This window comes from Buceros rhinoceros, unplaced genomic scaffold (genome assembly GCF_000710305.1).
Source record: "Buceros rhinoceros silvestris isolate BGI_N320 unplaced genomic scaffold, ASM71030v1 scaffold17203, whole genome shotgun sequence".
In the NCBI taxonomy this organism is placed as follows: Eukaryota; Metazoa; Chordata; class Aves; order Bucerotiformes; family Bucerotidae; genus Buceros; species Buceros rhinoceros.
In genome coordinates this window covers 1-12999 of record NW_010402106.1, presented here as the reverse complement: position 1 = coordinate 12999, position 12999 = coordinate 1, and the positions used below count along the sequence as shown (strand labels likewise).

Below are 12999 nucleotides of genomic sequence, written 5' to 3'. Positions count from 1 at the left end.
TGAGAATCTCACTTGTTACTTGGGGTACACTATCACAAACACGATAGAATGAACAATTCTAAATGTTGTGCATTTGACAGAACACAGTTTGAGTAAAACCTGCATTTTAATAGAAATCATTCCCTTTGTGATTTTTATTATACTTGTTTTTTACTTCATTGAAGTATTTCCACTTATACCACGTATACTTTTTGCTCATCTTCTACCCTATTTACTAAGATGGCGAAAAAAACTAGACTGATCAGTTTTGCCTTTGGAATTCCTTTATCAGTTACCAACACAATAATTATATGTTTAAATTGCAAACAATATCCGGTGAAATTTTAATCCAAAACAGTATCATTTTTAAACTGAAATAACAGAAGTCTTTCTGGAAGTATTTCTCTTAATACTGGATTTTACGATTTTTTTTTAAAGAACAGAACCAGTATTTTATGCCCGTGTTATGCAAACACATTACATTCTGAAAACGGAATTACTCAGAGGGAGTGATATTTCTTCCAAGAATGATTAATGAGCTGAAAAGAAAAACCTGATGCTCTTAGACTTCTCGCACATCAGGCAAATACATAGAACAGATCAGCATGTTTTGTCCAAAGGCTGGAAAGCGCCTTAGTGACTCCCAACTGTCTGTAAATATATTATACTTAAGAAAAACACGGTGCTCCAAGCTCGTAGATAGAGTAATATCCCTACTCAATATATAGATTCCATCATTGTGAAGAGTGCAAGTCAAGTTAAGGCCCGATTTTGATGTGTTCTCTTTGAGGTAGAGCCATTCTTTGGTAGCAGTGTTGTAAGACTGCACAGTTAACACGTCCTCACTTTGGTTGGATTTTTGGTTTGGTCCGAGCTCATGAATACAACCCCCTACCAGGTATATAGTTTCTTCAACAGAGAGCATCTGTTGTTTGCGAACATGGACTTCACAAAGTTCAAAGGTGGTCCAGGAATCAGAAGTGGGACAGTACTGCAAAATGTTCATATTCCTATCTGAAACAAAGGAAAGATATTCACAAATAAATAAATACATTAGAAGGTACTCAGGGAGGAGTATTCCTCCTCCCTACAAACTGTATCAGTCATTAGTACACATTGCCAACGTATTACAGCACAAAAGCATAGCAGACGAGGGAAGAAATATTAACTATTGAGAACAACTGCAATTCTTTGACCTTGACAACAAACTTTGAATGTTCTGTTCCTTTGCAGAGGGAAAAATGAAGCTACTTCTGGCACATTTCATGATACAAATGGTCTGGGGATAAAGATTTTAGCAGAATAATCCCTACCTTTTAACTTTTGCTTTCAATTTTGTCTACGATTGATATTACACATTTTTTATGAAAAGGGAAATGGAGCAATATTCTGCTCTCCAACAGTGATCGCAGATGAATCAAATTATCACGAAGACAGTATGCTTCATTAATTCCTGTCAAGTGAAGATTTATCATCCAAGCTTAATTTTGATACCTTGCATTTCATTCCATAAATCCCAGTTTTATGGAATAAAATTCATAAAGCTAGTTACACTTCAGCATGTGGCATGGATGACCTAATGGCACATGTTAAATACCTTGTAAAGAGAGAAATACACATTGCCAAAACCATTTAAGAACCAGGAAGTCCATGACCCAGCATCAGACAGAGGCATGGAGAAAAGCTGAAGCCATATCTACACTTCTGTTACTTCTGTTACTTCTGTTCTTTAGTTCGGTGGATGCATGTGTTTGCTATACTGCTATCCTATGAAATTGTTACGACACTGCCCTGATTTACGGTGCAGCAGAGGCCCTGGCTCCCTCCAAGGCTTCAGTAAATTAACACAGAATGCAAAGGGCTCGTTAGCTAGTAAATTCAGTTTCAATCTCTAGAGACCTAAGCTTAAAACCAAACTCAAGTGACAAGCGGCAGCAGGTCTGCAGACTCCAGCCTGGTCGTTCAATAAAATCTGCTCCGTATTACAAGTCTATCCTGCATGATGATCTCCAGATGAGCTCCCAAGTGGAACAGCAGATGGTGACAAGTTATGTAAGGGCACAGGGAAAAACAGCCATAAATACAACTGGATTCATAAATATAACTGGATTCTCATGACTGAAGTGCATTGGAAGCATGATTAGGGAGGCGCTGCAACAGTATTTGCTTGCAGTCTGATAATTTTCAGTCATCGGTTATTACTTCACATTGCTTTCTTGAACACCTAACCCACTTCAAATAAAGGGGAAAGAAGGGAAAATATCTAGGCAATGCTCTATGAAACTGCTGATCAAAGCTCTACACAGAGATGGTCTTTGTCTACAAGTATCACTCTCTGACTCATGGTTGGGGGGAAATTCCCAATTTCTGTGTCTGTTTATAACAGCAATCTTTCCAGGTAAAATGTGTCACGGTTTGAGGTATACGAAATACAAGTCTATAGCAGTATGGCCCTCATTTGCTCAGTGCAGAGCCTCAGTCTCTGATATCCACTGAAACAAACACACCAACCCTGAAACAATACGACACATGAACATTACCGTGGCTGACATGGAGTTTCTATTAGGATCTAGTTTCACAAGCGAGAGCTGAGAACTGGCAGGAGGGGTCTCTTCAAGGAGAGCCATTATACTTTACAGTGGGAAACTCCAGATCCTATCATCTTTTAGGAAGTGTAGTCTCAGGAGAAAGCTCTACGCCGATCAAAAACATAGCCCACAAACCCTACAAAAACTGAGGTATATGCAGAAATACTAAAAGTAAAATAAAATACATATTAATTGCCACATGAGTCTTATGTAGTGAATGTAGTGAAACGGCAAATGAATCTCAGTGTCTCTCAGGTAGTTAGCCCTTAACGCTTCCCACCATCTCCATAACTTCGAAGGTGAATCACCAACGTAACTGCAGCAGCTCTGGTATCTAAGTCTGGTAGCTGTCCTAAGGCTACCTAAGGCTGTCACAGAAAAACTGATTCTAGACCCGAGTTCAGGAAAGGATCTTTGTAACAGGCACGTGTGTTTGTTGTCCTGAATGGTCTTGAAATTAAACGTGAGCCTATATGGGCTAGTTATCCACTGCTCACAACTTTATACTGTTTTACTGTCTGTTTCCATTTAAAACTGCTTTTAGGAAAAGACAGAGGCCTGAAGGTCAGTGGCAATCCCCTGACGTGTGGAAGAAGCGAGAGGTAACTCACTGACTATCCTCCTTCAGTTGAAAACACAGGTAGTAAGTAAGAACAAGGAGCTTGACACAGGGCAGCAATCCTGACTACACATGCTTTGTTCATGAATTTTAAGGCAACAGGAACTCCATCAGCAACATGCTGATACTCCTATCCACGACACCAGAAGCGTGCAGCCTGAAGGAAGAACGGCACAAGCGCCAGAAAAGGAACTTGTAAAGTGCAGGAGATGTAGGAGAAAAGCTGGTACTCCCATAATCTTCGAGCACCAATAACCAAATCAGAGCTTTTTCTTCTTACCTGTTCTTTCTGTAGATAAAACTAACAAAACCCCGACTCTGGTCTCTAGAGACAAGTGTTCTCTCTACCCTGTTTCAGTCCCTTCTCCTTGTTCTCTGTTCTCTTGTCTCAAAGGATGTTTCCCCGTGGGTCTGACTTTGAAGCACAGCAAGTGTTACATGCCAGACCTCTTTCAGTCCTAGTCCCAGACATCAGGGAGCACAATGCACCCCTACAGGTCCTTCAGTGGCATTCACCAGAGGACAGCGACTGCAGAGCACACCACGGCATGGCCTTCCAAACCGACACAGACACACCAATATATTTTGTTTTCTTCTGTGAAGCCACCAGGTTCTGGGTCAGAATGGACCAGACAAAATGCTTCTGGAGGTTATCACTACCACAAGGGGTAATGAGGGGTGGAAGTATGTCTTTCATAAACCTTACAACGATTCAGAGCTGAAATCTGCCCAGATGCTAGAAGGAACAGCTTGTCTAATATGAGTACAGCTTTGCTTGCAGTACTCTCTGTAAAAGTTGATCTCTCTTCTAATTTTATTTGGTAAAAAAAAAAAATAAAACTGCTGTGTTCAAATGAAGTGGCAAAGGCCTATAGATAGGAATTTAACTTTAGGAAATCCTGGTAAATACTGAACATTTGACAGGAAAAAGCCCTGACTTCTAAAACTCTGAGAAAATACTATTCCTCCCAAAGAATGGCACTACGTGATTGAGGAACGAACAAATGGGAGCTCTTTTTAAGTGCCTTGTTCCTCCACTAGATAAAGTAATTGTCAGGAGAGAATGCAACTTCAAATCCTTCCCTCTGTAGAGAATCCCCAGAAAGCAGGGTATAGACAGGAAGTAAGTAAAAAACGTCGGTTCTTTCTTAATTTTTTGATTAATTACTCAATTGAGTTATTTCAGCACTGAAAATCATGAATATCTATAGCTTGAATTTGCCTGTGAAACACTGAAACGCCATGGGGAAAAGATCATCACATCTATTAGCACATGAGAAATGCTAACACAGGCAGATATTTTCTTCATATTTTTCCTTCTGACAGTTTAAAATGGCTATTTAAAAAGTACACAAAGGGTATCTGTTGAGCCTCTCTACTGTGTGATTGAAATCTAAAAAAGGAGGGCTCAGCTGTGTGCTGAAGTACCCATCAGTCTGTTCTTCCAGAATAATAGAGCCCCAGATACATGTAGGCTCTGGAAAAAAAAAAAGTATTTGATTCCTCCACGATAAAGCTATTTTTTTTCCCATAGATAAATTATTTTCTATCAGTGATTTAGTTCTACATTTTTAAATAAGTATTATGCAGCTTTCTACATCAGTTCAAAAGATTTCCTGAAAAAGAGAAGAAAATTATCTGGGCCTTAGAAGTACTCAGGTCAAAAAAAAAGAAAAAAAGTACAAGCGAGCTTTCTACCTCGTGTAGTATATCCTCCGATAACGTAGATCTTGCCCTTGCATTCACAAGCTGAGAATTCTGCAAGAGGGTTCGGCATGGATGCAACGAAATTCCACCAGTCATTTTCTGGGTTATAGCACTCCACATTGGAAAGGGATTGGCCACCGATGGCATAAAGCTTTCCATTTACAGCCAAAAGCTTAAAATTGGATCTGAAAGAAAAGATTGCAGCATTGAAAAGGATTGCGTAGATGTACAGAAAAATACAGGAAAGAAAGTTCTTCTTATCCAGGCTCCAACATACACACTCATGCAGCACTTAATATATTACAGCATCTGAACTCTTTCTCTGCAAGGCCAAAATTCTGTAATTACACTGCAATTACTTAGGACAGTAACCAGTGGCATTCTGGATGTTAACGATGCGGATGCTGAGACTAAGGAATATTTTATTTTGGATTTCAATCTGTCACAGTTTGAGCTCTACATGTTTAGGTAACTAGCGTGTTCAGCATATGTCTCTTTTTTACTAGGCTTTTAGTGAAGTACCTTTGGTATAGGAAAAATGAATTAAATAGACAGCCAGTCCTGGCAATTATTTTAGTTAAAATCTCAGAAATTTCAAACAAGACTTGATGAATGCCTAAGACTGTGTACTAATCTTAGCCTGTAATATAGAATCACTGTAATAACCCTAATAAACAGAAATTTAAAGCAGTACACATTGAATCACGTTCTGCAAAAGAAGGGAGAATCTCCTGTACCTCATTCAGCATTAAACTCCTAAATACTTCCTCCGTCCCAATGAAGCAAGATGTATTTGTAAATTAATGTTCCACCCATAGCTAAACAAAACACACTGCACTCCACAGGCAATGCCCTGTTCTTTTATTTCTTATTCTGTTCCATTTCATGCACAGCAAAGGGCAACTTTCTAATTCCTGACGCGCAAGAAGCCTTGTATCTTACACTTCTGAGATAATACAGACCGAAAGAAATGGTCTGCGGATAGTAAAGGTGCCAGTCTGTAGGAAGAAACCGGAGGACTGAAGACAGAGGGCTTGCATGCGCAGCTATTCCTTCCAGCGATGGAAGGAATAATAAAACAGCCAATAAAAGTTGAGCTCTTTCTCTCCTCAGGAACAGTCTCATCGCCTAGAAACGTTGTTCCTTCTCTACTGCTCAGCCCAGCTGAGATTTTACCATGCAGTACCCCAATTAACTAGATGTGTGAAAGTCATCGGAGCGCATCAGCTCCGCGTCAGACTAGACGGGGAACCGCGTTCTGTCTGTAAAACTGAAGTGGTGCTTTAGACTTGCACTAGTCTGCTAAGCAGTAAAGCGAGTTTCACTCTGCATGAATCCAAGATTCAAAACTTACCGCTAAGTAGTTTTGCAGGGTTTTGTCTGGACAAGATGAACCCTGGCTAGCAGCAAACTGGCCTGCAATTTCTTTTTATTAAATGTATTTGGAAAAAGAATTTGTTTCCAGATGGAATCATTTTGTTCTTGTAATCCTGATAGAGCCTCGGAAAGTAAAATGCTCCTTTGAAGGAATTAATTGCTTTTTATTCTTTTTTTTTCTTTTTTTTTTTTTTTTTTTTTTTTTTTTCTGACATTTACGATTAGGTCACTCTGTTCACCTCATCTCTCCAGCAATTATGTTTTCCATCTCAGAGAATCCAGTATAACATGGCAACCAATAGCGGGTATGAAATTAGGATAATTATTTGCAAAACATTATGATTTTCAAAGCAATGTACCTGTTCTAAAAGTTATGGTGGGGGGAAAAAAATCGGCAGACTAACAAAGGGACAAAACCACAAAATGGAAATGCATCTTCTTAGCAATTCTTTAAAATCTGAAGTACGTTAGAAAGTCTGTAACTCTGCGCCTGTGATGGATATGGTGCAGGGCTTTTGGCTTATGAGCTCCCAGGCACACAGATAGCATTTCCCTATTCTAAAGGAAGTAGCTAGAAGATACTTTTAAAACATGCTAAAAGTTCTGCCAGAAGCCTAACCAAACAGGTGGGTAGCGTCAGAACATCAAAGAATTCAGGTTTCCTAATTCACACACGCTTCTCTGCTACCCTCCAGTTGTAGCCTCTTACCAGGTAATCTCTCCTGGTTTTGCTTGATGGCATTCATATCACTGAATCGTTTCTTGAAGCACAGGGAAAACTAGCCGGTGAAAGATGTACAGCACAACTTTCAACCTCAATCATTCTAGGAGGCCACGTACATTTGGCCAGTTATCTAAGTACTTCCAACGCTTGTTAAAACGGATGACATTCTCTGGAAGTACCTCGGATTTATGGAACACATTAGCTATAAGGTTAATTTTACTCAAATGTAGCAGGAGCACACTTTATATTCAAGTTTGGACAATGTTTCAATATGTTATGAAAAACTTCTGCCGTTCACCTTTCCATGCCAGTAACAGCAGGTGTTTTTATGGAGAGCTAACATTAGGAAATATTTAGTGTATTTTTACATTCTTTTAATGTGTTGGAGCAGCTGGAAACGAGGAAAGCAAACATCGAGCAAACAGCCAGCTCTCCACAACTAATAACTGTTCCTTGGACTACAGCTTGGAAACAGAGCTGAACGGTCCATCAGATTCAGCTGCGATATAACTCCACTCACAACCGTGAGTTATCTAAACTTGGAGGATCAAAAGCATTTTCCAGACTCCAGGCCTAGTGCATGCCCTTCTTGTTGGGACGAGATGGCGTAAGAGTTGTCCTTCTGATGTCCTGGGGACATCAGAAAGAATCCCAAGAACAGAAGCAAGAACAAGCTGTGAGGTTTTACCATAGTTCAAAATAAATTTTTCACTCAAAAGACAATTGCAAAGCACTGCATGAACAAGGGACGACAAATATATTGCACCAGTGCAAAGCACTAGGGCTCAGAGAGCATACCTTTCTGCATACAAACCAAGCTCAACAACTCGGAAAAAAACCCTGCAATGTTTTTGTTTGCATTAACAGCCATAGATGCATCTGTAGGAGACCGCTATGAAAGACGAGGACCGCGAGCATTCCTCTTGTCCACTGGCAGGTACCATTCACTTAGTATGTAACTAGAAAAAGTTAGCATAGCTGTTAGAGAGGACATCATAATCAGAGGGGTAGCTAAACACCGGAACAACTTAAGCAGGAGGAAGGAGGTTGGAGTCTACGTTGCTGGAGGTTTCAAGAACGTGTTTATTTGCAAAATAAGCTTGGTCCTGCTATAGAACAGGAGGCTTAGACTAACTAACCTGTGGTTCCTTCCTGCCAAATTACCCACTTTAACCTTAGCATTTCTCACAAATCATATTACTTCTTTATTCTGGAGTTAAAACATTTACAGGAGAGACAAACAATCATGAAGGCACAGTTAGGAAGGAAGTTCCAAAGCATTTTACACTTCTTGCATGAACCACTTTTTTTTACATTCCTTATACAAGTCTGCAGAGCACGCTGCATCCAATGTTTAGCTTTGGAAGTGCGTGGTAAGTTTGCGATATATACGACGTGAGTATTTCCATCTTACTTTTTTTAATAGTCTATTTCCCCCCAACATAGAGGAATTTTGAGTGGAAAAAAAAAAAACAAACCACTAAAACAAAAACATGCAGAAAAAGAAGGTCTCACAAACCACCACCATTCCCCAGGAGCATCCTCTCCTATATTCCTGTAAGAGTCCTCAGAGTGGCAGCAGTTCAGGCACAGATTGCTCACAGAAACTATGTTCCATGTGCATGTGTATAAACCCAGCCAGGGGCTTCTAAGGGTCTTCCAAGCCTGGAATACTTACCTGCCATGAGTAGGAAGGTGCTGAAGGAAAATAAAAGTGGAATATACAGCTGTAACTGGCACATGCAGTAGAAATCCTATATTATTTTTAAATAGCACATTTCAAATTTAAAAAAAGTATGAAAGGGTGTTCAAGGGCATCACTTGAACAGTCTGCAATGAGCTTTGTTACCTTCTTGTCTTCAAAGACCACAGGTGGTCTTGGGAAATCCTTACATTAAGTTCCTTCCACAAAAAAGTCCAGGTCACTCTCTGAAGACACTATTCCAAGTACAGAAATATCTCTAGAATGAAAGAGATCTAGAAACTGTGATCCGTTATGGTCTATTTGTGATCAGCACTAGATTTAGCCGTCAGACGACGAGAAAGTCAGGCTCAGTCACAGGCTTTCTACATGAGCCTGAGCAAATTATTTTCTCTTCCTTGTGTATGCATAAATAGGGAATAACATTTTCTCAAGCTTATGTGAGCATCAGAAGAACAACAGCCAAGAGTTACCTACTGAGAACAAATTTGAAACTACAGTAATAAGAGACCTCTATGTCTAAAACGAAAGCTCACAGTGATAGCCTAAACCAGCATGACTGCTAAATACTCAGTATACATCTAACGGCTTTTGTCTTCTACTTAGAAGTAAATTGGGACTATTTCATCTGCTCATGTGTGGAGAATCTCAGCATTCTGGGATTCCCTATTACAATAACGGAAATAATTAAAGACAAAAATAGCATAGAATTTACAAGGTTCATTGAGGGCAGAGCACTTCTTATCTTAACAGCGAATCAACACAATTATTTCCACAACTCTTCAGCCTTCCCTTGAGGCCAACATATGCATCCATTCATATAGGTGAAATCCAGATACTCTCTTGTCTGAAGTCAAACCAAACTGAACAGGAACTAGAACACTCCCTCAAGGTATGTAAGAAGTTCATCCGTGGGACGTATTTATACCAGCTGACATAAATTCATTTGGCAGACAGTCACATGACTGTAATTCCAAAGCAGCACGCTGGCCAACTGCCTTGCTTATTTTACTACAGCATAACAAGCTAAAAATACAATGCCGAGAAAATCGCAGTCTAACTGCTGCACATCTGTGTGGCAGACAGGCATCAGTGCTGTTCGTGCTGAACGCAGTATCCCTGATCCTAAAAATCATCCTGATCCCGGCTCCCGTGGCACACGCAATCCCCTCCTGAGTTCTGGCCACCAAATGTCAAGCAGGTCATCAGAGAGCCAAAATGTTACGTCAGGTAGATAGAAAAACAATAATTAATAACTTGAGAGTGTAGACCCCATGATGATGTTAAAGTCAAAAACATGTTTTGTGAAGGGGGCCAGCAGCGTTTCCAAGAACAAAATTTCCCCCGGTTACCACTCAGGGAGGAACATACTCACTTACTGCTGCTACCTTCCAGACTAGGGGCAGACATAATTCTAAGAATGGAGACTATTCCAAAACCACCCACTTGACTTTTCTGCAGAAAACGGCCAACGTGAAATTCTGTGCTAAGGAATACCTTGCTGTCATCGGAGATGACTTCAAGATAAAGTTGGTATGGCAGCACAGCTGAAAATACTAACACCAGCCAGGTTCCAGAGGTGAAAAGAGGGCCTCGAAAAAGCTTTTTTTAAAAGGCCCTCCTCTGCCATGATGCAGAATCATCGCACGTAGTAACATCTCTCTTGCTATACACTTCACACAAACCAATGCCAAAACCTTGCAACTCGATCAACGTGAGACTTCTATGCTTAAGTTAATCTCTATCGGAGATGCTGTGTCGGCTGACCCCATCGTCCTTTTCTACTGAGACCAATGTGCTCTCAGTCAAGCTCACGTAGGCAAGTCTGCCAAAGCAAGGCCAGCTAAAACATCTCAGCTCCCACAGGATCCTTGGCGAAGACTGCTCACGGGATCACTCTCTCAGACACAGGTCTGTAAGAAAAAGTGTCTGCAGTGTTTAAAAGCTAAACACTCATTTTACAGATGAAATTTTTCACTACACCATTCCGAGAAGCCAGAAATACTGGAAAAAAAAAAAAAATCTGATGCCCGATTACGGAGGCAATCATTTCAGTGAAATTCTCACAACAATACAGGAAGTAAAAAATAAAGGGTGAAATGGGAAAGACCTAACTTTAGATCAAGCCCTGATTTGAAGGGTTTAGCTGGCAAGAGCTAAAGAGATACCATTATAGTGACTGCAATTTTACTACCCAGACTGAAAGCATTTATGCCAATGGTTTGGGTCTCTCCACGCACTTTGAACTTCCTGGAAGGGGAAAGGAATTTCCATTCTACGGTGAATTTTGGCCTCCTTCCTTGTTCTTTTTCAGACAGAGAAGATAAAAATTTAAACACTTTTTCTAAAATGGAAACAATGAGGAACTTCGTGCTGGATAACAGAAACATTTTGTTTCAGTGGAGTAAAAGGCTTTATTTGATAACTCTGCAGCGTGGTTAAGGTAGAGCAGCCACCACCCTGGTGAGGGAGATGGCCTCTTTTCTTGGGTGCCCCTCAAGGAGAGCTCTCGTATTATTCTTTCAGATGTAAATGGTACAAGTGTTTCTGAATAATAACTTAAACATAAATGTCAAAGAAACGATTCGAAAGGATAAAGGAAAAAAGCAAAGTGGTCAAAATTATGAATGATTCCTAGATCCAATCTCACAATCTTCCTGACATTTTTCTGGTGAATCACTCACTGAAATGCAGGCCTACAAAACATTCAGATATTTATGAAAGTACAAACCAATGAAAAACCGCCTCAACTGAATTTTTTCAGACATGGCCAGCCCTGATAGATTGTACATCCCCACTAAGAGCGGGGACTTACCAGTACTAGAGTTAAAAAATACCACAAATAAAGTAGGAGAACAATTTTATCTTGGGGTTTGTTTGGGGTTTTTTTTCATTTTTTGTTATTTCAAAGAGGATTTCTACTACCAAGGAGACAGCTGTTTGGAGAGGCTGGATCCCTGTATACTACATTTTAAAGGAGAAGCGGGAGCTGACCATAATTTCATATTTAGGCGAATGATCACACTCAGTGGAAGGACATAGCACAGTCCTCCTCTACTTGTTCTCCAAAGCTGGAGCCTTAACCACCAGCATTTACGAAACAAAGTCCCATTGCCCTCACCCTTCCCCGGCTACGGCAGCTCTCTGCGCCATGCGGAGGGAGCCCCTAAGTAGGAGAGAGGCAGCAGTGTTGTGCTGCAGTGGGATGACTGCTGCTGGCAAAGACAAGGCTTGCCAGGCCTGTCCGGCGGCATGCTGCCACGCCGTTGCCAAGCACCACAATCCTGCCCACCACACGGTGCAAGAGATGTGTGTGATTCACAGCACAGAGACAGGTCTGAATCCCTTCTCCTGATGTTCAGTCCGGTCAACACCATGTGACTCAACAGGGTCTGTTCTGACACAGATACGCAACCACACGTGTATTTCAGGGAGCAAGGGTTACCTCTTCTGATTCATTGAAGCCAGCTGACTCCATTCATTTAGGCAAGGGTTGTAACAATGGGCAGCGGAAATCTCCTGGCTGGTGATCCTGTAGCCCCCGACAATGAAGAGATAGTTGTCCAGCATTGCTGACCCATAGCCTCGAACATTCACCAGATCAGGGGGCAGGTTGTTGGCCAGGGGCAGCCACCTCTGCGCTTCCTCGTCATACCTCAGCATAGACCACGGGGCTTCCACCTGAGGGTGACAGCCTGGAGGCAGGCCCCGGGAGGAGGCACCCATGAAGTCCCCGATGGCCACGAGAGTGGCAGTGCCCCTCATCCGCCTCTCCTTCAGGTGCTGCTGGAGAGCATGGGGCAGGAGGAGATGAGGTTGAGCATCAGGCCTCCGCAGAACCTGATGGTAATGGGTGGCCATGAAGTCTAAACAGGCATCGTGCAAGTCCTGGAGACCGTAGACCTGAGCCAGGCGGTGCAGCTCGAAGCAGTTGCCCAGCCTCACCTGGGAGAGAAGCAGGCGGAGCAAGGGGGTGACTTGCAGGTAGGAAGCGGCTTCCACCAGGTCCTCCAGCAAAGGGGGCTCTTCATCGCCCCCCTCCTCCTGCTCCAGCCTGGCCAAGCAGGAGGTGTTGATGAAGTCCAGCACCAGCTCCAGCCCCAGGGCGCTCAGGCCCCCGCGCAGCAGCTGCTCCTCCTGGCCCTGCCCTGCCTCCCGCATGCCCGAGCGGTAGAGGGCTCGGAAATAGTCACTCTGCTCGATCAGCTTCCTCTTGCACACCGGGTAGCACTTGTCCCCCAGCCGGATCTGCACCACCTCCTCCCCCGCGCTGGCCCCATCCCCTTCTTCCCCTTCCCCCTTC

At 42.0% G+C, this 12999-nt stretch overlaps 1 protein-coding gene across 1 annotated transcript; it reads right to left on the bottom strand.

Moving 5' to 3' along the window:
* Positions 1 to 224: 224 nt before the first annotated feature.
* On the bottom strand, positions 225 to 12989 carry KLHL42 (kelch-like family member 42; the record flags this gene model as incomplete). The annotated part of the gene is made up of 3 exons (XM_010132547.1): positions 225 to 993; positions 4885 to 5078; positions 12142 to 12989. Coding segments are annotated over 3 exons (1494 nt in total), but the record flags the coding sequence as incomplete, so codon positions are not given.
* Positions 12990 to 12999: the final 10 nt, after the last annotated feature.